At 41.8% G+C, this 22,636-nt stretch overlaps 5 protein-coding genes across 14 annotated transcripts; 4 read left to right on the top strand and 1 right to left on the bottom strand.

Annotated features, from left to right (window-relative positions):
• Nucleotides 1-5,698: 5,698 nt before the first annotated feature.
• On the top strand, nucleotides 5,699-6,622 carry LOC108142186 (trypsin II-P29). Its single transcript, XM_017265871.1, has one exon. The coding sequence runs from the start codon at nucleotides 5,699-5,701 to the stop codon at nucleotides 6,620-6,622; it is 924 nt and encodes a 307-aa protein (XP_017121360.1).
• Nucleotides 6,623-7,094: 472 nt separating this feature from the next.
• LOC108142185 (trypsin alpha-3) lies at nucleotides 7,095-8,012 on the top strand. Its single transcript, XM_017265870.1, has one exon. It carries the CDS (start codon nucleotides 7,095-7,097, stop codon nucleotides 8,010-8,012), a length of 918 nt encoding a protein of 305 aa, XP_017121359.1.
• A 532-nt stretch (nucleotides 8,013-8,544) lies between these two features.
• On the top strand, nucleotides 8,545-9,321 carry LOC108142549 (trypsin). Its single transcript, XM_017266483.2, has one exon. It carries the CDS (start codon nucleotides 8,545-8,547, stop codon nucleotides 9,319-9,321), a length of 777 nt encoding a protein of 258 aa, XP_017121972.2.
• Nucleotides 9,322-10,249: 928 nt separating this feature from the next.
• LOC108142547 (epsin-1) lies at nucleotides 10,250-20,526 on the bottom strand. 10 transcript variants are annotated; one of them, XM_041708521.1, is made up of 11 exons: nucleotides 18,525-18,682; nucleotides 16,312-16,460; nucleotides 15,690-15,778; nucleotides 14,623-15,281; nucleotides 13,887-14,556; nucleotides 13,465-13,555; nucleotides 13,122-13,402; nucleotides 12,945-13,046; nucleotides 12,145-12,705; nucleotides 11,698-11,758; nucleotides 10,250-11,488 (listed from the first exon to the last, which is right to left on the bottom strand). In XM_041708521.1, coding segments are annotated over exons 2-10 (2,484 nt in total). In that variant the 5' UTR covers nucleotides 16,313-16,460; nucleotides 18,525-18,682; the 3' UTR covers nucleotides 10,250-11,488; nucleotides 11,698-11,728. The 10 variants fall into 10 exon arrangements, with proteins under 10 accessions (XP_041564455.1, XP_041564450.1, XP_041564451.1 ...); XM_041708516.1 differs by lacking the exon at nucleotides 11,698-11,758 and having other exon boundaries at nucleotides 18,525-18,686; XM_041708517.1 differs by lacking the exon at nucleotides 11,698-11,758 and having other exon boundaries at nucleotides 18,549-18,680.
• Nucleotides 20,527-21,721: 1,195 nt separating this feature from the next.
• LOC108142336 (gametocyte-specific factor 1 homolog) lies at nucleotides 21,722-22,177 on the top strand. Its single transcript, XM_017266090.2, has one exon. The coding sequence runs from the start codon at nucleotides 21,722-21,724 to the stop codon at nucleotides 22,175-22,177; it is 456 nt and encodes a 151-aa protein (XP_017121579.1).
• The last annotated feature ends 459 nt before the right edge of the window (nucleotides 22,178-22,636 follow it).

Genomic DNA, 22,636 nt, shown 5'->3' with positions numbered 1-22,636 from the left:
GCGGGTCGGGGCAAAAAGATATATTGGAACCGTCTGCCCATCCGATCTCGATGGCAGTGGCCACGCCTGATTGAATTTATGGCCGAACTGCGGACTGCGGACTGCGGACTGCGGACTGGCCAACTGCAGATCGAGACCCTCGAGGGGCTTTGGGGCTTTGTTTACACAAAACTTTCACAAATTAACCCAACCTGTGAACTGAAAAACTCAAAACTTAATGCCCGAAAACGCATCGACTCAATTAAAATGCTGCAAATTTAATTGGGGTCCAGTTTGTCGCACATTCTGGGTGGCCCAGGCCAACCCAAGCACAGTGGTTACCCTTTTCCTGAAACTATTAAACAGAGCTATACTACTATCATAACTATTTGTTAATAGAGTCATGATTATTTTTATTTAAATAAAATCGTTTCCAACTTTATAAAGTCGTTTTTATTTAAGAACAAAAGCTTAACAACCTAGTATGCCGAACAAAGTCTTTATACTCTTCTCAACGTTACCACCCAGTTTAAGTGCTTGAAAAAAGGCAATAGACCTTTTCGACTATTCTTTTTATACATTAACACACATTTTCTTATTTAAATGTTAATTTTGTTAATGAATCAACAAACAACAAAAAAATTAAACTTTAGCAATTTTTATAATTCTATTAATATTAAAACCATACATCTCAGATTTTTTTAACCAAACTTAGCAGTTATTTGGTTTTTTTCATTGTATATTTACACAGTATATATTATATTTCTCTTTTGGTTATAAAAAATGATTTTCGGCCAAACCTTAATATAATAATAAGCTCAAAGGACAACGGTTAAACAAAGTAAAATTGACTTATACAGTTTTATCGCTAACTTATTTCACGCAGAAAACTGGGAGAAATTCTTAAGTCAAAAACTTTATTATTTCTATATCAGTGTGATTCTAAATATTTCGTTTAATCTTTTTCTAATTTATGTAAGTCTCTATGTGGTCTTTGACCTAAGTCCATTATTTTTCTGAATTTAATTTAACTTGTTCTCTAAAGAATTGTCAAAGAACTCCATGAATTGTGCTATTAGAAAGTTATAGCCCGAAAATGTTATTTTGGAGAGATCCTAATTGACCATGGTCAGCTCACTGTGCCTACGTATTTATATATGGTCCTCCTGGTCCTCTGCCCAATTCCGCCTGCCCTGCGGCATCTGCTCGGTCAAGTGCAAGTGGCAATTTAAAGAATCGGGTGAGGAGGCTGGTGGAACGATGGATCGGAATCGGAATCGGGTGTCCCAATGTACCAATGTTGGCGCCCCCATATGCGCATAATAATCTCGGTGCGAGTCGAGTGCCGAAGAAAGTTGCCGGCTCCTCGGCACCGTTTCATGTAGTTGAGGTTGTTTCGCTGCAGTTGTTGGCCGGTAAGTGAAATGAAAAGTGCATAAATCTGTCGATCTGGCAGCGGAGAGTAGCGTAAAAAAGCGGGGCGATAAGAATCGAATCGAAGCTGCGTTTTTTTGTTGTTTTTTGGGCAATGCAAGACAAAAGAACTTTCGCTTTCGTTGCGGTCTTTTTGGCCAGGTAAAAGTGGATTCAGCCTCGTGGATCGTGCATTATTTAACCAAATTTGGCCATTGAATGCAACCGGTCGGGAGTAGGTGCCTGCATCGATATAACAATTATGTGCGTTTAATGAGGCGGCGGGAGCAGATCGATCGATCGACCGGAGGAGTTGCTGATCATGCTGCTGACGGATGAGATTGATTGCATAAGCCCTCCAACTGTCGGTTGCAACATTGTCACCCGCTCCCGTGGAGAGTTTACTTTCACCACTTTTGCCCCCCACACCAGAACCGCTTAGAAGAGTCAGCGATTTTCGCTTGTTAGCTTTATGAGACGACGCAGTCGATCGGGGGACTATCGTAAAAGTGATAGTCGTTTCCAATTGAAGATTATTATGGCTTAAGTATTTAACAACTTATATAACTACACACACACACACACACACACACACACACACACGCATACGAGACGTCAAAGCAATTAAGCTACCCAAACACACACGGACGGCGATACAAATGCAGGCACTTTTCTAATTAATTTCGAACCGCCAAGGGGGTAACGGAAAAAATCTCAATAAAATTTCATTTTCATTGACAGCCGCTTTTCAACTGCAGTTCCACGGCGGTGCAATGACGCCCGACTCGCATGATGAAGTGTGGAACCGGCAACAACAAGAGCCAAGAGCCACCACCACTCGGTACACTTAATTGACAAGTGTGAAACTTTCGATTTCTATACACCCATTGACATACAAAACGAGGCAACCAGAGCCACACAGTAAGAAAATTTAGGTTATCATTAGCTGGATATTTGCAGGTCCAAATTGTATTGTTAGTAGCCTTTTGAGTTTTGTCAAAATAAATGTTACTTAAAGTCAAATTTCGTTAAATCATATACACTTAAATCTAATCCAGTTAATTTAACATTTTCTTATTTCTATTTGGTTGAAACTGTAAGAAAATTGATTTAAGCGACAAAAATCAATTTAGAGTATTGTTATTTGTGATTTGGTTAAATTGCTTACAAATAGGCTATAATATCTTTCAAGAACAGTTCATTTTGAAGAAAAACACTACCTACCTACTTATATTTTTGCAATAATATTCAAAAACAACTTATCTTTAGCAATAATGCATTTTAGATTAGAATGTTATTTTTTTTTCCTTTAACTCTAAGTTTTTAAAGATCGCTCAATATCACAGATTTGATTTTTGTAGAAATAAATTAAATTTACATTTTCTTAAAGTCGCATTTTGTTGAAAGAATCCTCTTATACATTTAAATCTAATCCAGTTTTAACATAATTTTATATTTTCTAACTACTATACTGCAATAATTATTTTAGATTGGTAATTGCTTAAATTGCTTACAAAGACGCTATAAAATATCTTTCAAGAACACTTAATTTTAAGGAAAAAGAACACTAATATACTTTTTTTTTTGCTTTACTTTTTAAAAACAAGCAATTTGTTCCTCTATCTTTAAATTTTTTATAAGTCGGTATACAATCCTTGTAGTTCACACATTATTTGCAACTGTGCAATCTAATGATGCCGCCTGCTATGATTTGTTGTGTCTAAATGTCACAATTCTTCCATGTGATGGGCGGATCCCGGGCGGACGGGACCGGAGAGGAGAGGAGAGGAAATGAAAGGAGAGGAAGGGGTTGGGTGCGCCTGAAGTGGAGCCCGGATTTTGGGAAGGGGAGTACCCAACACTCCGTACTTGCCATCGCTATCGGCAGCTGATGGCTCCGGCGATAATTGCCGATATGTGGCGACTGGTCGGGTGCGTCTCGCGTGCTGTTGCTGACTTGACAAAAAGTCTGCGCAGTGGCATCAAATGATTAACTAACGGCTCGGATCGACATGAAACGTGCGAAATGGGTGAAATTCACTTGGCGTGTTCGAGTGTCGGCCGGTGCGATTTTACACTACAAAAATTATGTTTCAATTATGCCAGAAAATGAAAGTTGCTGCAGAGGCCACTGTAATGGCTTAATTGCTGCCACCGAATTGCGGGTAATCCAATCCAGGAGATCATAACGAGAGATCTTAATTTCTTTTACTTCGAATTTAACGGCTATGTATATGACCTCATACATTCGCAGTGGGAACTGCCATCGAGCCTCTATGTAATAGAGAATGTCTGAAATGAAATCAACTTTGATGGCTCCATACATATGTATATGCATGAAACTTTAAATAAATAAAATCCCAAACAATTTTATTATTGATCATTGAAGTTGATTAGTTTTTATGTTTCACTTAAAGACATAAATAAAATCCTTTGAAAAAGTCATTTAGTTTTGAGTCATTATAATGGATTGAGTAATAACAGCTAAATTATATTAACAAAAAAAAAAAAACAAAAAACCATTGGTAAGTTCCACCTTCCAAAGCTACACTGTCGTTCTCAAAGGAGCAACCTTCCGAGAACAGACAGCCCGTCATTTGGTATTTCAACATATTTCTTGGCAAGCCATAATTAAAAATCAATTTGGTCCAAAGTTCCTATTATGCAAGAGCCGCCGCGACAGGCTCGTAATAACCAGGTTCGTTGCCTCAGTCTTTTGTTTGGCGTTTTGTCAAGAGGTGCAGGCAGCTCCCCCATCTGCCGCCAGACATCAACATCAACATCAACATCAACATCAACATCAACGTGAGCCGCACATATCGAGCATAATATCGCTGCGGTACGGTGTGGCATGGTCTATTGGAGCCCGGGTTCATGCTATGTCAAGCATGATTTCGCTGTTTGCGGGGCCTGCCTCAGAAACCCATTAATGAGCATACAAACTGGCATTTGACAGATTTTTTAATTAAACCATACAAATTGCGATTCTTCACGCTTTTCGCCACACGAAACTGGCGGATATTATTGCTGCCCCACATAGCCGGCGGCAAGGGAGTTCCTCCATTCTCCTGCATCTTCCGCGAACAACTGGCATTCCATTCGACGACGATAAGCCAGCAATCTCAGCCAGCGTCGAGTGAAATGCCAATGTTATCGACTATCTGGCAGCTGGCAGCTCCCGCGTAAATGCAATTTAAGTAGCGGGGCCAAAAAGAAATTTGCATAGGCGCCGAACTAATGAATTTCTGCTGCCTGCTTACATAATTATCGGTGGCGCGGTGGCACCATTATGGTTTGGACCTGGACCTGGACCTGGAGTTGGAGCTGGGGAAGCTTTTGGCCAAGTCCAGACCGGAGTGTAGTGCTCCTTTCACTTTTGTGCGAGTGCGCCTGCCTAATTATTCCTGCCCGGCCGTGTCCACATCCACATCCATTGTGTCCCCTGTGATTTCGCACATAATTAAGCTTCGCAAAATTTACATTAAATTAATAGTTTTATTGTTTTGTCTCCGCCTGAGCTCAGACTGAGCTCAAGTCATGCGGAAGCGGCGCCCTACCAAAAATGGGCAGCCGTAACCTGCCGCAAAAAACTATGGGTTAAAAGGGGTTCGGGGGGGGAGGCACTCTAAGCCATTACCACTAGCGGCAATAGACAAAGACAAAGCACCAGTAAAATTTTGGCGGAATTTATGCAAAGCTTGTGCCAAAGAAGAAGTCAAGACCCTCCTTATAACACTCTCATGACTAATCGCATCTTGGGCAAGTCCAACAGAAGAAAACGTTCTATACTCCTATTTTGTGATCTCGAAATTCTATCATAAAAATCAAATAGCTCTTAGCATTATAAGTTAGATATAATTTCTTTGTGCAGCTCCCCTTCAATTTATAAAAAATTATAACTTAATCTGCATTGTTTATGACAAAAATATAATTAACATTTGGTTGCCCACAAGAAAAGTAAATTTATTTCTGATAATTCAGCGCAATTTTATTCTTTGTTTGAAGAAAAATTGGCAAAAAAAAAACGAGGCTAGGTCATTTTATCCACGTTTTTGCCAATTATGTTTTTGAATGGATAGAACATGCAAATTTTTTTTCCCCCCAGACACACAAAATCCCGCTGAGATGGGTGTATATGGGCCAATTCTAAAACTGGACTCGCCAAACAGTCGTTAAAAAGAAATGGGAAATCCAAAGACTGGTTTTAGTAAGAAGATCCGACTCAGTTACTAATAGGTTGCAAGTGGCTCGATAAAGTTAATAATTTTTAGTCGGTTCGAGATCGTGGTAGCGAGCGGTTATCGTAATGGGTCATAGGTTACTTAAATTAGAACTTACCATATGTGCCGGTCTGCTGCTGATCCTCGCGGCAGGAATAGAAGGACGACAAAAGGATCCTTCGTGGACAGGATATTACAGGGATAATGGAACTCACTATCTGCTGTACGAAAAGCAAAAGGTCGCGCGACCAAACGTCCTACCTTTCAGAAACATATCCTCGAATCCCTTCATAAACGCCTTGGAATCGCAGGACAATTTGCCCACCAGGATCGTCAACGGCTATAGGATCTCGTGCGAGGAAGCTCCGTTCCAGGGATCCGTGCACTACGATGGCTACTTCGTTTGCGGCTGTTCGATCATCAACAGTGTCTGGGTGCTCACTGCCCACCACTGCTATTTCGGACCAGCCGAACACTACCAGGTGCGAGTGGGAACCGATCAGCAAAGACGCTTTGGGCAGCTTCGTGATGTGAGAAAGATCGTGGCACTGAAAGAATATGATGAATACACCATGCGACACGATCTGGCCATGATGAAGCTGAAGTCGCCGCTCTTCTACAACCGCTGTGTGCAGCCCGTGAAACTGCCCTCACCCGAAATAAAGAGATTTCCCAGAAAATTCGTGGTCAGTGGCTGGGGCATTACGTCGGTAAATGCCCAAAATGCCCAGCGTTATCTTCGCCGTGTGGGACTGGACTTTTTGAGCAGGGCAAAGTGCCAGAAAATGTACAAGAAGGCCGGCTTGCAGATTTACAAGGACATGATCTGCTGCAGCCGCTCGAAGAAGGACAGCTGCTCCGGCGACTCTGGCGGTCCGCTCACCAGCCACGGCATCCTCTACGGAGTGGTGTCCTGGGGCGTTGGTTGCGCCAATAGGAACTATCCCGGTGTTTATGTCAACTGCAAGCGATACGTTGACTGGATAAAAAGATGCATTAGAAATTATTAGATCAATAAATTTATGAAAATCAAAAGAAAAACGTACTATACTTATTTGGGCTCCAAGCAAAACCTTTTACTTTGTTCACCCTCAACAAACTGTAAGCTGCTTAAAAATCAGAGACATGCCCAAACCGATTAAATAATATTCGCAAAGGCACCAATCATGCATACATTTGGACAGCTTAACATAGACTGGCGTATTCAAAAGCTATTAATCATTTATAGCCGTTTGAGAAAGATAAATAAAAGAAATAGAAGCCGCCGGCTACGTTTTAGGTATGAGATAGTGGTTTTTTTTGCAAACATTTTACAGCTTATAAAATAAGATTTTATTTTTTGCCTAATGTAGCTAATTAACTTAGACTACTTCAACGCGGCCAAAAGACAAACAAAAAGAAAGAACCAATAGGTCAAAAGTTGACTTCATGTTCTAAGATGTTTCAGTCAAGAGCCGATCGCGGCCCTGATCGGTTATAAAAATGGTTTTTGGAAAGATTGGAAGTGTTTCGGCACTTGCACTGTTTGCCTACCTGTGGATCCTGGCCGCTGGTGGACAACAGAAGAGTCCTGCCTGGAGTGGCTACTACATAGACAATGGCACCCACTATATGCTATTCGAGGGACCAAGAAGCAAGGACCAGAGTTTCTTTCGAGGAAACATATCCACTAACCCAGCGATAAATGCCCTGGAGGCAGTGGACTATCTGCCAACGCGAATTGTGAATGGCAAGAGGATCAAGTGCACCAGGGCGCCCTACCAGTGTGCCCTGCATTTTGACAACTACTTCATTTGCGGATGTGTCATACTTTCCCGTCGCTGGATCCTCACTGCCCAGCACTGCAAGGTTGGCGGTCCCGGGAGATACACGGTGCGAGCTGGTTCCGCACAACAGAGGCGGGGTGGCCAACTCCGGCATGTGCAGAAGACAGTGTGCCATGCGGGCTACAGTGAGTACACGATGAAGAACGACCTGTGCATGATGAAGCTGAAGTCGCCACTGAAACTCGGCCGGTGTGTCCAGAAGGTGAAGCTGCCCGCGAGGCGATGTAAGCGTGTGCCCAAGTGCTATTTGGCCAGCGGCTGGGGTCTGACCTCCGCCAACGCCCAGAATGTTCAGCGGTATCTGCGCGGCGTTGTTGTCTGCAGAGTGAAGCGAGGCAAGTGCCAGAAGGACTATCGCGGCACCGGGATCAAGATCTACAAGCAGATGATCTGCGCCAAGCGGAAGAACCGCGACACCTGCTCGGGTGACTCTGGCGGACCGCTGGTCCACCAGGGTGTCCTCTACGGGGTCACTTCCTTTGGCATCGGTTGCGCCAGAGCCAAATACCCAGGTGTCTATGTCAATGTGTGTCTGTACGTTCGCTGGATAAAGAAAGTTAATCGAAAGTATTAATTTCTTAAATATTAATTTCGAAATAAAAAACATCTATATAAGTATCAATTGTTAAATTTTTTAGTTATATTTCGTGCTCTAATTCGGTCTTTATGTAAAATTATTAAGTTATATTTGAAATGCAAATTCCCCTCAAAAATCTGCTGTTTCAATTTCAGATAGAATTCATTTTTAATTTATTTTAACTATCGAAAATGTACTACAAAAAATAAAAAATCTATTTTTATAACCATTTCTCGATTTTAAGAGTGAACAATGAAATGATTAAATAGTTATCTTAAAACTCTTATGAGACCTCCGTTCCGCGTGCTTACAAAAAACCAGATAATCAGAGAGAATTCCGCCAAACATATTAATTGGCCAATCACTTATGCGAACGCCATTAGGTCGCCAGCCAAAGCTGGGGGTCATTAGCATTCTTGATTCTGCTAGATTTTTTCTGACCTGGAGCTCGCGCCCAAAGGTCAAGAACTTGACTTTCAGTTGCCGGCCAAGAATGGCACTTTACGGTCGATTTGTTTTTGTACGGATGATGAAACTTTCGGCGCTGGTTTTATGGCTCATTTGGGGCCATAAAATACTGGCTAAATCGCCGCAGGAACGGATCGTAGGTGGTGTGGAACTGCCCATTCACCTGTCGCCCTGGTTGGCTACATTGAGTGTGAATGGAAACTATAGTTGCAGCTCGGCCTTGATTACCACTCAGTGGCTTGTGACGGCGGGACATTGTGTTTACTATCCGGGCAGATACATGGTTCGAGCAGGATCCGCATCTGCTGATGAGGGTGGTCAGGTGAGGGATGTGGCCAGGATCATACTCCATCCGGAGTTCAAAATACGAACTTTGGACAACGACATTGCCTTGTTGAGGACTAGCAAGTCCTTCCGTTTGGGCGGAAACGTTCAACTGGTTAAGCTCCCGCTGCCAGGACTCAATGTCCTTCCCCGGAATCTTTTGGTTGCCGGTTGGGGCACAGTAAGTGCCAATGACAGTGACTCGTCACCACGGCTACGTGGCACTCTGGTGGAGGCCATAGATCAGAGACGCTGTCGCCGACTTTACTCCCACCTGAACCGACCAATTACGGACAACATGCTGTGTGCTGCGGCCGCTGGAAGGGATCACTGCTACGGGGACTCAGGAGCTCCTTTGGTGCATCGCGGCAGCAGCTATGGGATCGTGTCCTTCGCCCATGGCTGTGCTGATGCACATTTTCCGGGCGTCTACACCCGGTTGGCCAACTATGTGACCTGGATCTTCAACGTCCTGGAAACGGACAATGAAATTAACATAGGTGGCATGGAGTAAAATATTACTCACTTTCTTAAATATGTCTAATAAAAACCCCAGCTTGGCACTCTTTAAATCAGTTCTTCCTGCATGTGGTGGATGTGCATCGCTCCTGGTGCACTCGATGCATTATACAATCCGCCAGCGATTTCCCAGCCATCTGAGGAGCCGCCGCTCTGGCTTCACTTCGTGCCCAAGCCAGGCGATAAACTCGTACCGCCAGTCGACGCTAAATTTGTGTAAATTATGTATTTGTGCATTTTGATTTCATTTAAACGAAGTTTCCTGATGGCCCCTGGCGCATGTCAAATATCAAAACCGAAACCAGCCTGCCAGCTTGCCAGCCACTTGCGCAACAGCCACATCCACATCCACATCCAGCAATCCATATCCAGCCCCATCCCGAATCCACATCCACATCCACATCCCAATCCCAGCTGGCCAAAATATCACTGCCATATGCGGTGGGCGTGCTCCGTTAATGTTGCACTCTGGCGGCCCCCGAAATTAACATAATCGTGCTGCCATTGCTGCTGGGATCGGGATCGGGTTTGGGGATCGGGATCGGGTTTGGGTTTGGGGATTGCCTTTGTCCGATACACACCGACATGAGTGTGATGCCCCAACAAAGTGTTGAACGCTGGCGCTGGCTGTCAAGTGGAGGCCTCGGGCATTGGCACACTCAGTCGCCACCCGCTTAGTTGTGCAATGGGAGCATCAAAATGGGTCTGACTTTTACATGGATTTTCTTCGCTTTTTTTTTTAGTTAAAATAAAATTTTAATAATATGAAAATATGCTTAAAATTTGCATTTTCGCAAGTGTATGTAGGTTTCTTCGGGGGTTGGGTTTTGGTGGTGTGTGTTTTCATATATATATAAAAGGGGTGTATACGCTTGCTAGTTAGGCATGTACATTTCTTAAGCATAAATTCACACCAAATCGACTTCTCTTTTATGTATATGTATATTTTGTTATCATTAAGTTACGCTTATACAATTCGTTACGTATTCTAGCCTAAATGTATACCATCATTTTTTGTTTTGTATTGTTTTGTTTTAGTTCTCGTTTTCGTTCGCGTTTTGCTCTTGTAATCTTGTTCTTTGTATATGTGTTCAAAGGTTTTTGTAAATTTTAAACTAGTCGCTATAAAAATGTTTGAACAGCAAACTCGTGAATGCATTGTGTCTTGAAGGCGGACCAAAAGCGAATGCACAAACAAATCAACTGTCAACTTGAAAAGATCGTACAAATGTTTTTAAAAATCGATAGCCAAAAGCCATTTATAATTGTATTTGGTTTCTGCAACACGCGCGCATAATAAATTTCACAAAATAAGAACGTAAAAAATGTACAATTACAAGCACACATAATTTGTTTACCATTGTTTGTAACATGATTTGTTTACCAATGCAATCTTTAAAGCTATATAACAATTTTTAGTTATCCTTAATTTTCATCTCTCGCTTGGACTCGATCGGATTACCTTTTACCGCTTGCCTTCTTGGTTTATGCCTTAACAAGGATACATACAACTTATTTAACAGTTAAGGATCAAGTAAGGAAGTACATAAAGACTGCCAATGGGCGATCTCCAACATCCACTCAGCTTGGGGGCACAATATTACCAATGAGCTTTAAAAACGTTAGAATTAGAGGGTGAATAATTTCATAGTCAGTTGAGTGACGTTGGAGATGCCATATGCTATTTTATGGGCTGGTTTACAGGTTTAGTTATTGCAAATGTGTTTAGACTCAAGTTCTATTTGAATGTAAGCTTCCTGCGCGAACTTCAGGCGGATTTCTCTACTCATCAAGGCTGGGTGTCGTTGCTGTTGCTACTCCTCTTCGCTTCCCGTCGCTGGATCTTGGCTTTCTCTCTCACGTACATCACATATTTTACAGTTTAATAATACTTCCTTACACATAATTTATTAATTAATTCATATTTCTCTCTTTGCAGTTATGTAGGGCTAAAATTGGTTGCTTCTGCTGCTATTGTTGCTAACGCTATTGGACAGCTCCGTACACCAGCCAGGTCTTATGTCTTATTTAGTTGACGTTCGCTTAGTTGATGATTCCGCTGCTGCTCCAGCTCACATTGCTGTTGATTGATCCGCGCCAGTTTACGACAAAAACGGATTTGTTGTTGCTTCCGGTTTGATCCACGGCATGTTGTTATTTTGCTGCAAAATCAAAGTTTTCATCAGTTTAAGTTAGCTATTTGGATGTAAGTAAAGCTAATTTGCTAGCAATAAGCGAACTAAATGCACAGTTAAGAGTTACTTCAGCCAACTTCAGGCTAAGTAAGTAAGTTTAATTTAGTGGTTTTAGTTGTTAGAAGGGAAGACTACGAGTTAGCTAGCGGAGCATGCACATTCGAAAAACATTTTACCCATTTGCATTTATTGCATATTGTATGTGTTTTATTTAAGCGTCCAAGCCTCCATTGATGGCTACAATTAGAAAATGTTATGGATCAACTGGGTTTTAGCAGAGCTTCATTTGGTTATAATGCGTACGTTATTTGTTTGTTTCAGAGGAGCAGCAAAGGAAACCGTATTAAAAGGAACCCTTTATACTAATACCTAAATGTACGGCAAGTTTTGAGCTATGTTACTTAGCTAAACGCTTCTTAAAACACAATTTCCTCTGCTGCACTCCCCAGTTAGCAGTTTGAAGTTCTCGTTCTTGCAAGTTAAACCAAAAGAACTAAATCAACAAAGAATAAACTCAAGACTAAAGAGAAAACACAAGCTGAACAAAACCGACAATTTGCGGCAGAGGAAGTAGTAGTGGGACGGACTGGCAGCAACGAGCACTTGAGCGGCAGCAAACTCACTTCCAGCTTGCAGTGGTTGGCCGAGGAGGATGGGGGGCCATAGCTCATGACAGGATCGGCCACAAAGCCCATGGGAGACACACTAACGCCCGGGGTTTCGGCCAGCGAGTCGGATAGGGCACTGCTGTAGCTGGCGGCATAGCTTGAATAAAGTCTGGGGGTGCCATAGTTGCTGCTGATATTGTTATTATCGTTTCGGTTGTACATAAAGCTATCGTCGGCCGGTGCTGTTGGACTGTTGTAACAGGGGCGCTCGCTGAATATGTCCATGTTGCGGATGCCATCGATGCCAGGGCTCGGACTCACATAGGTGCTATATAAGGTGCTGTTGCTAGTGGAACTGTTCATGTTGCCGTTGCCACGAATATTGATGGCGCTGCCGCTGCTGCTGCTGCTGCTTTGGTACGCATAGTTGTAGACCTGTGAATTCTGCTGTGGCTGGGAAGGGATGTAGGCGGGGGGAATGACGGGATTACTAAACGCACTCAACAGCTGAAATTCCCCCACTGACGAGGGCCCCAAATTGAGGCTAGTGGGACGCACGGGGGGCGGTAGTTTTGGCTGGGTTATCGGGTTTCGCATGCAACAATTGCTCAAAACGAAATGACAGAAGGACAAACGATAGTAAAAGGAAACAAAATGCACACGTGAAATGATAAGATAGTTTCGAAAAGTAAACAAAAGTACCGATAAATTATCAGAGATAAAACCTCAATAGAGTTATCAAGATACGAGTACAAGTACAATAAGTTTCCCCACACCCGCAGACGCACTCAATCTCCAAGTGCAGGCCAACTCACCTGTGAGGTCGCACTAACGCCACCCATTACGGGTGCCCAGGGATCCTGGTTCATGCTGACTGAGAAGGGAGCCTGCTGTTTCAGCTGATTGATGGACGGCACCTAAAAAGATAAAACAGAGAAACCCATTTAGCTAATATTATACATATTTAAATCAGATCGTAAGACTCCACTTACGGCTGGCTGCTGTTGCTGGAATAGATTCGTCTTGGGTGGCATCACGTTGTCGCTGAAGGGATTGTAAGCAGGAGCATTTCCCGTTTGCGTCTGTGGCGCAGTGGGCTTGATTAGATTGTCCAGGTTGACCAGTGCGGAGTTCTCGCCAAGGAACGAGTGAGCATCCTTCAGTGGTTTCTTTGCCGTGGCGCCCGTCGACGGATGCACAGAACCCATACTGCTGTTTATACCTCCATTTCCGTAGTTCGCCGATAGCGGATCCATATCATCAAGCAGAGAAGCTGGAAGTGGTTTAATAGTGATTAGCTTAAATAAGTTAACAGTTGTCTTATTAAAAACATACCATTGTTGTTGTTGGAGGCGTGGGAATTGCTTAACTCACTCTTGTTCCTGTTGGTAATAAGGTCGAACTCATCAAACTCGGGGGATTGTTTCTGAAATTCAAGTAAATATTTAATTATTATGTTGGTGAATAAAATGTACATCAAACTTCTATTCTGAATTATTTACGATAAGAAATTTACAATTTTAAATACAAAATTTAAATTCAAATTATTGAGAGCTCATTTTTAAAGACTTTGTTAAAATAGTTGAGCAAATGCAAAATCCCATTATGATATTCGATTAGCTGAATGCAATTAGTCAAGTGGTGGGAAATTGAATTGTCTATGCAGTTCAATTACCCCAAAACTATAATTAAATGAGTGGCTCGGCTAAAGCGGTAATTCAAAATGTTCCATGGCTTAAAAAAATAAGACTTTCTACCTTGATGGCGCCTGTTCCCAGGGCTTTCCAGGGATCGTCCAGCGCCGCCGTCTGAGGTGCCGCTCCTGCCGCCCAGGGATCCGCTAAGCCAGCGGCTGCCGCTCCTCCTGCCGCCGAGGCAGATGGCTCTGCCAGCCAAGGATCCGCAGATGAGCTGCCATTGTTTGCCGCATGGTTGACAGGCGCAGCTCCCAATGACCCGGTTGCAGTGGATTTTATCAACCAACCTTCGGCTGGAGGTCCGGCCGGAGTGGCGCCTCGACCGTTCTGATTGGCGTTGCCGTTGGTCTGCAGCCAGCCTTCGTTGGAGGAACCCGAGGCCACCGAAGGTGACTGAGTCCGTCCTCCCCAGGCATCGTTTCCAGGTGCTCCGCCCATGGGCGCCGCACTCATCGGCACTCCGGCGCCCATGATGGTACGCGACGTGGCGGAGGGATGCCAGGGATCCACCGGTGGCGAAGAAGTGCCCGACCAGGGATCTGACAGCTGGCTGGGCGCACGGGGAGCCGGCGTGGCCCAGGGATCAACAACGGGCGCAGGGGCGCCGCCCGCAGCGCCCAGCGGCGGACTGGAGATGCTCGTGGCGCCCAGTGAAATGTCAAGCAGATCCAGCAAATGACTCTGTGGCTCCTCCTTCTTGGGCGCAGGTATGGGTCGTCCGTTGGGATCCCTAAGGCGCAAAGACAAGGTTAGAACCATATAAAAAGGAATATTATATTTTTCTCCCTCGACTCACTTGAAATCCTGCTCACTCTGGCTGAGGGCCAGTTGCAGACGCACATCATCGCTTCGCCGCTTGGCCTCCTCCTGCTCCGCTTCCTCGCGGGACATGGCCATAGCCAGCTGGAGCTGCAGTTCCTCCTCGCCGGCCGTCTGGGGGCGAACCATTTCCAGCTCGGACACCGATTTGGGCGGCTCCTCCTGCCAGCCCGGCGGCAGATCCCGCTGCGATGGTCCATCTATGTAGCCATCGCTGCCGAATCCACTTGGATGTTGGGCAAACCGTTCCTTGGCCTTTAGTGCCTTCACCCGCTCGTTCTTCAGCCGCTCATCGTCCTTCAGCAGAGTCACCAACTGCTTGGCCTTCTCGCGCACATGGGTGCCCTGATCCTTGCCCTCCTCGAAGTAGACGAACTCACGCAGCGTCTGGATGGCGAAGATGTTCTCCTTGCACTGCTGGGCCACCTTCTCCGAGCCGGTCTTGATCAGGTACTCCAGCAGGATGAGTGCCTTGTAAACGTGGCGCCAGTTCTTGCCGTGGTCGTTGAGGCGCTTCCAAATCATCTGCATAATCTCCGAGAAGGCCACCACATTATAGGTGAGATCGGCTATCTCGCCCATGATGGCGGCCGAAGGACCCCACGGGTCATTTGAGGTAGCCTCCCGCACTTTGACCTATTAATATACAAATAATTGTTAGTCAGAAAACAAAACTTCGATGTGTTTTTAATAGAACGTCTGCTGACTCCTTATGAACGTTAGCCATATTAAAAATATTTGTTTTTTGAACATATCTAAGTTAATACAGAATCATCTTTTTGTTTAACCTGATATTAAATACTCTATTTTTGAAATTGAACAAATTTTATTTAGAAGGATTTACTTAAAATAAAGCTGTCCATATGGGTAAACAAAATTTGAAATTCGAATCAAATCAAAAATGCTTTAACAACTTAATGTATATTTCATAGTTTTTCTTTAGAATTAACATGTTTAATGTATCTCCACGCAAATAATAAAACGTAAAACAAGATTTTTGATAGGCCCTATGGCACCATTATGCAGATCAAATGAGAAACTCACCTGGGCATCGGAGTAGTTGTGCGCAAGGTTCTTGATGTTTCTGCGCAGACCAGCGACATTGACCTGCATATCGTCCTTTTGCTTTCTCACTGTGTGACGAGAAGGATGGAAAGGGGTGTTAGCATGGCTATATCTTCTCGATCCTACCCTCGAATGGGAGCGGGGGTTTCGGGGTGGATTGTGGGAAGGGTTATTTGTTCTCGGGTTAAGTTCTGCTATCGAAATGTCCCGCTTTGATATGAATGCGAATCGGTGTGGAGTAAATTTGGGATTTAAGTTGCTTTTTTGACAGTTTCTGTGAAGTTTTCTGAAGTGTATTCCGAGTCTATAGTGTTGGATGTGTGTCGGACAACAAAATCTGAACAAAAACAAACAGAAACAGAAACGGGTGAAGACAAATCGAATCCGGTGAGTATGGAATTGATGTGGAAGGTGTTACGTGGCCTGTGTGTTGAATTTTGTTGCTCTGTGCTGCTGCTCGGTGAGGTGGGAACTGAGATTATAATTCAAATCGAATCGGAACGGATCGGTTTTTAATATATCCCATTTAATAATATTTTTTTGCGGTGTTTTTTGGAAGAGAAATTGAAGTTAAATGAGATGAATTAACATTGAGACTTACTTTTCGTTTGTTTTTGCGTTTGACTTTGCTTTTTATTTTCTATACAGAAACTTTGGACTTTTGCTTGAAAAGCTATAGATTCTTTTGCTCTTTAGGTTTTTTTTTCGTTTTGGTTTATGTTTATTGCTGTTTAAGTGCTCCAAAGCAAGCTAAATATGAGATACAAGATAAATACAATCAAAATACATAGAAAAAGAGTACACATACGGATATACATATTTATATATAGTCAAATGTCGGTTGTGGCTGTTGTTGCGGCTGTGCAAAACACAAAGCTTGATAAATAATAGTTGCCAAGCTCAAGTGCTCCAACCAAAAACAGTGAAAGCATACTTTTAAACAAAAATCGAAAATAAAACCAGTGAATTTAAAGCGCTGCTTTAAAAACCGCACCAGACCTTATAGAACTAGACCCATCCAGTTTTTAGACCTCCTAGAGGAAATAATTCAATTTGCGGGCAAACAAAATGCAGATAAAAAGAAAAACAACACAAGAGTAATTCCCTTTACATTTCCAATGCGACTGACTAGTACACTCAACAATAAACATGTATTAAAGGCGTAGGGACGAGTAAGACGTTAAAAAGAGGTAAAACAAATATTTAAATAATCGTACAAATTAAAATTTTTTTTTTACAATTCCAAAAAATTTATTTAAAATAAAAACAGATCATATAAATAAAATAAGTAAGCCATAAAAAACACAAATATTATTTACAATGGGTAATTTTTTACAATTAAGGACACTTTAAATAAATAAAATACTTGGAGGTATTTACAACAGAACATTGAATATAAAACTTTTTTATGATAACAGTAAACATTTTGATAATTTTCCTTAACACAACAAAATAATGTATATTCCCGTTTCCAGTATCGCAATTAGGCGTCCGACGAACTCTTTCTTTTAGCGAATAAACCCCAATGTATTCAATCCATTTGCTTGAACTTAACCCATGGCAGACGGAAACAAGAAGCCGCACAAATGCAAAATAGCCAAGGAACAACAAATAAAAGTGAAGCAGAGTGCTCGCCGTGTACAGACAGTCGTCTACGTCCATGTCTGGATATGCAAATTTTCAGCCTAAGCTGCATTATGCATTAAACGGCAACCAACAACCACAGCGAGAAATTATAGCAAATGAATTGATTTTCCCCCTTTCTTTGCCGCGGTGCATGTCTATTTTTAAATGAAAAAAAATGCACACAAGATAATCAAATTGTTATCGATTCGCTGGCAAAAGTGGCAAACGTTCTTTGAAAAGAATTTAGAATAATGCGGTTTAACAACCATAAAGAAGAGCGAGAATATATGGCAACCAAATGAAAGCTAATTACGGATAAGATAAAAACGCACATATGTACTAAGTATGTAACACGACTTGTTTTACGACTGTTTTTGGAAAACAAAAGTAGATATAACCGCATTTCGTCACTGTGCGTATCTTGCATTTTAGGAAAACAACAAATATCGAGCAATCAAACCCCATTACTTTACAATTAAGATTTAAATTATTCCCAACTAAAACGCTAAAAACTCACTGAGTCTGCAAATACTTCGGAGAAGGTCAAAATGCTTGTATCAGTTTATAACTGGAGAGTCATTGTAGTTACCCGATGACATATTTTACTATGTATGCATACAGATATATTTATTTTGGTTTGTGTTTCGTGTAAACAACCCAAATGACACATATCGAAGAGAACCGGCAACCACGAAACTCCATCGAGAACCCGTCTCAAAACTGTAACTCACAGATAAACCCGTTTCGCAAGTATTCGAGCTATGCGAGAGACCAAGTGATAATGTGGGGGAATTCTCGTATCCGGGGAGTGAAATTCATTGACCGATCCACAGACGACGCTCTAGTAACGATGCACTGCGAAAAAGAGCTGTTTGTTTGTTTGTTTTCATTCCGCCTGAAGAGGGCGAAATAATTTAATTAAATGTCGCGCAGTAAGAAGGCGAAAAAACTACGCAAATGAAGTGCAAGAGTCAAGAAAAACTGGGTGGTGCGGGGTGTGTGGTGCTGGTCTGTTTTTGTTATGGTGGTTGCCTGAACTTGAGCAAATTGAATGCCAGACAGCCAAACGGCCAAGTGTGCGAGGGAGGTAGCGAAGCTTTCTTTGTGTTTAAGCACTTGACTTTCGGCAAAACGTCGCCGTTTTATTGCCAAAAATATAGGTACGCTTGTGTGGGTATCAAAACAAACAATGCTGAACGAGTTGCGATTCACTTTTGTTCCAAGGCAGAGAGCCTTGACGGCAGCGGTTCAATGAACGCAGCAAAAACGCTACGCAACACGCTCCAAACACCGAACTAAACTGTCAAGGAGAAGGTGCTCTGTGCGATGTGTTGCCCGATTGATATGCGCGTTGGAACTGATCGCTCCGGGATCGCTTGTTATATCTAAAAGCAATTACAGGCGAGCAAAATATTCCACATCCACGAGGCTGTTTGGCGAGCATTATTGTCAGACGTTTAGCATGCTTCCGCTAAGGTGAAATATTGATGAAAGCCTGTCAGTAGCCCCATAAAAGATTGTTCTGTTCGGGTAAATACATCTTCCTTTCTTTCTTATATTTTGATCTACATATATATTTTAATGTTTCTATAACTCAAAAAGCGGTCTTCTTCAAAATGACTGTGAAACATTTAATCTTATCATTTCTTAAACTCAGACTATCTCAAAAAATGTAATCTTCTAAGATTTATAATCCTAACAAAATTAAAAAAAGTTTTCTAGAATTTGAATTGCAAATTTTTTGTTTATTCACATAATATGTAGAACGCTTTAAACCTAATCATAAGCATTAACACCTTATCAGTTGACCTTCTGACCGTTTCTGTTCTGTTTTTGGCTGACCAATTCATGTTGATTCTCATGAATTTCAAGTTGCCTTTAGACATGTAGAACCTCCAATGCTAGCTTGATTTTTTTGTTTTTAGAATGTTTGATTGCCTTATCTTAGAATTACATACTTTAATGAAGTTGCATATTTCTGAAAGAATTTTTTTACTTTCAGATAACATATGAATGGAAATTTCTTTCTTTTACTTCTGCTTGTTTTTATAAAGAATTGTTTTATGGCTCGATCATTAAGGAATTTTTACTGTCTGAAGATACGCTTCTTTCGCAGGTGAAATGTTTGCTTTTGGTTAACGGTTATCTGTGCTTTTGAGATGTTTTTATATTAGCCAAACAAACAGGTGAAATGGGTTAACCACTGACGGCGAAGGTCGCTGCTCGCTGCTCGCTTGATGATGCTGCCCACTGTGCAACTTGATCGCCTGGCCTCTCCTTAATTCCCGCCACCCACCGCCCCTGTTGCATTTCCCCAAAGTTGCTGCATCTGTTGTAAATGCGGGCGTACGTTACATAGGTATCGTGTATGTACCGACGAATTCACGACAACATGGGTGCTGATTGTGGCTGTGTGCGTATGATAACGAGTCAGAAATGCGATTAGATTTCATTTGTGTCACTCAAACTACTCATACACACACACAACTGATGGGGGCCGCAAAAGTGCGAAACTTCATTCATTACTCATACGCCCCCCTTGCATACCTAAACCTGTTTGCGCCTACGCCCCTGGCAACCCTGGAACTATGACTAATCATTCGACCGGCTAACGGCACTTATCAAATTAAAAACACAAAAAACCAAAGAAGCGTTATCAATAAACATAGTTTAAACTGTTAGCGGGGAATTACATTTAGGCATTGGGGATCTATGTATAATTATGGTAATCATTAAAAGAAATAAAGAGAGAGAGAGAAATATGTTTGTGGCCCCCTCCCACTTACTCTTTCGCTCACCTGCAATGTTGTTGTGTTTATTGTTGTTTTTGTTGCTTCACTGCAGTTCGCCTGAGTGTGTGTGTGTGTGTGAGTGTTTGCCGTGTGTGTCTGCGAGTGGGGGCTCCGTGTGTCTGTGGCTATGTGTGCGACTCCTCCTCCCCTACTAGTTTTCTTTTCTATATTTTACGACTTTCTTTTTTTTCTTTTTCGGACTCGAATAGACACAGTCACAAGATGACGATGACGACAATGCGACGTCAACAAAAGGAAAAATCAGCAAAGCTACGCGCACGGATTGGATATCCAAAGTCCTGGCACTTATTCGGGTTTCTAAGGGTCTCGACGGCGGAGATATTACAGCTTATTTACCTTTTGCACTTTGCACACAAAACACGAATTATTATTTCTTTCTCCGCTTTTCTTTCGTTTGATTTAGAGGTGGAAAAACATCGATAATCCCTGCCAAACATCGATATCGTGGATTTTCTGTAAACATCGATTTTGGCATATCGATTACGGGCAGGAATAATCGATGTTTTCCCAATGCGGTCACACTTTGAATAGAATTTGAATTTGAAATTCGACCATTAAATTAATTTAATTATCTTCGCATCCCTTGGGCCCAGCTCCCACGAAAGAACTAGGAATGGCATGGGCTGTTGCATAATCAGTTTAAAATGATAAGTTAAACACAAGTGCCAGCGTATATAATAAATAATTACCTTTTTAATGGTCGGAACTATTGAAATAAATATCTCTTACGTGTCTTCGCTAACTGTGGAGCAAGTCTTCGCTAAATGCGGAGTAAGTCCCCACTAACGATCGATGTGGTGAATTTGAATATCGCTGACTCAAACCATTTCGTTTTTTTCCGCCATGTTTTTGCCAGAGATCGGAAATCATTCCGTTATTGTATTTTTTTTATAAACAGTCGGCTATTTAAACCTAGAACCAATTTTATTTAAATTTTACAATATTAATAAAGGCTCTACAAACAAATTCGTTTACCGTTTTACAAAAATATATATTTACGCAGCATAAATGTTTATTTAATCTTAATAGTAATAAATAGTTTTCAAGTTTTGCATTTTTTAATTGAATTGCTAATTGTTCTACGACTTTTGTAAATACAACTTATTTAGCAGAAAATCGCTCAAAACAGCTAAACTATGCACGGCTCCTAATTCTAAACTTGCAAAGCTACAGAACAAGTACGGTATGTCATTAAAAAGGTTTTACGAATGGAAATATTTAAAAAGTGTTTTTATTTAGTCGAATGCTTATTTATTTCTCGTCACAAAACTTGATGCCTAGAAACCTACTCCATTTTCATATTACGTTGTATTGTGAATCCAAGTTTAAATAAATAAATCAGCAATCTTTATGTTTTCTTTATAAATGAACCGCGTTATATTGTTACCAGAAATCGATAATTTTTTAAAGCTGTTTTTTGGCATACAATATTGAGGATAATCTAGTACGTTTTCGATACTTTGTGACAAGCAAGTCGGAAATTTCACTTCAATTTTAATATCGGCGCCGAAGAGACCTAAGAACAAAATAAAACAAAAATTTGTTGAGGTTCAGCAGTTAAAAGTGCTCAAGATGTCTGAAAAAAACTACTTTGTGGGTGGTCCGAATTTTGAAGAGTACATCGTGTGCCCCTATGATAGCGTCCATCGTATAACGCCGATTCGTTTGGCCAATCATTTGATCCGCTGTGCTAAGAATCATTCCTCATCTAAGATGGTTAGATGTCCGTTTAATTCAAACCATTTGTTATCTGTTGGCAACATGCAAAAACATGTCATCGAATGCCCGAACCGGTCGTCCTTAGAGCGCCACAAGTTGCCGGATATGCTGCCGCCTGTGGAACCACGTGCCAGTGACTTTGTTGTCGAATCCAGCGAGGATTGGGACGCCGAGCCGCCGACTCCGACTTACAATCCACAAATATACTGCGAACAGGAGTTTGTTATCCGTAAAATCCAGGGCAAACCACCGGCCGCTCGTCGCGAATTCCGTGAGCGCGAACGCAGGCGCTTCAAGGAGATGAATTAAGTCGAAAGACGTGATACAATGGCGGAGAATTAATCAGTACATGTTAAACCCAAACACATACACATAAACAATATCCAATAAAAACTATATTACACTTATATATGTACATTTATAAAAGTACATGTTTTGATGATGCGCACCAAGGGACTACTATATATATAGCTGCAGAATTAAAATTCTGCTGTCATGATCTGATCTTAATGAGTAATACCAATCGAAAGGTATCGCTAAAAGAATAAGGAGTGCATACCAATACTTTAGGAAAATTAATTGGTTCAGGAAAAAGGGGCGGTGAAAGTGGCATGCTTAAAATTTTTTAAGCGTAGTTCTTATGGTAAAATATCCCACTTTTTTAGCAGTTTCGTTTACATTTTCATAAAAATAAGCGTCGAACTTGAGCCAAATTCCGATTATTTAAAAAATACATTTTTTGTATATCTCTAAATGAAAATTTTTCAG

Source organism: Drosophila elegans, unplaced genomic scaffold, assembly GCF_018152505.1.
Source record: "Drosophila elegans isolate 14027-0461.03 unplaced genomic scaffold, ASM1815250v1 contig_208, whole genome shotgun sequence".
In the NCBI taxonomy this organism is placed as follows: Eukaryota; Metazoa; Arthropoda; class Insecta; order Diptera; family Drosophilidae; genus Drosophila; species Drosophila elegans.
The sequence above is the reverse complement of the archived record's forward strand: the minus strand, read 5'-3'. Positions and strand labels throughout refer to the sequence as shown.

Excerpts from the sequence above, each read along its gene's own strand:
- LOC108142186 (XM_017265871.1), top strand. The coding sequence starts at position 5,699 with ATGGGTCATAGGTTACTTAAATTAGAACTTACCATATGTGCCGGTCTG.
- LOC108142185 (XM_017265870.1), top strand. The coding sequence starts at position 7,095 with ATGGTTTTTGGAAAGATTGGAAGTGTTTCGGCACTTGCACTGTTTGCC.
- LOC108142549 (XM_017266483.2), top strand. The coding sequence starts at position 8,545 with ATGAAACTTTCGGCGCTGGTTTTATGGCTCATTTGGGGCCATAAAATA.
- LOC108142547 (XM_041708516.1), bottom strand. Across the intron at positions 15,282-15,689 it reads ACAACTACTCCGATGCCCAG|GTCAAAGTGCGGGAGGCTAC; the intron begins GTGAGTTTCTCA and ends GTATATTAATAG. Across the intron at positions 13,556-13,886 it reads TGGGAACAGGCGCCATCAAG|AAACAATCCCCCGAGTTTGA; the intron begins GTAGAAAGTCTT and ends CTTGAATTTCAG.
- LOC108142336 (XM_017266090.2), top strand. The coding sequence starts at position 21,722 with ATGTCTGAAAAAAACTACTTTGTGGGTGGTCCGAATTTTGAAGAGTAC.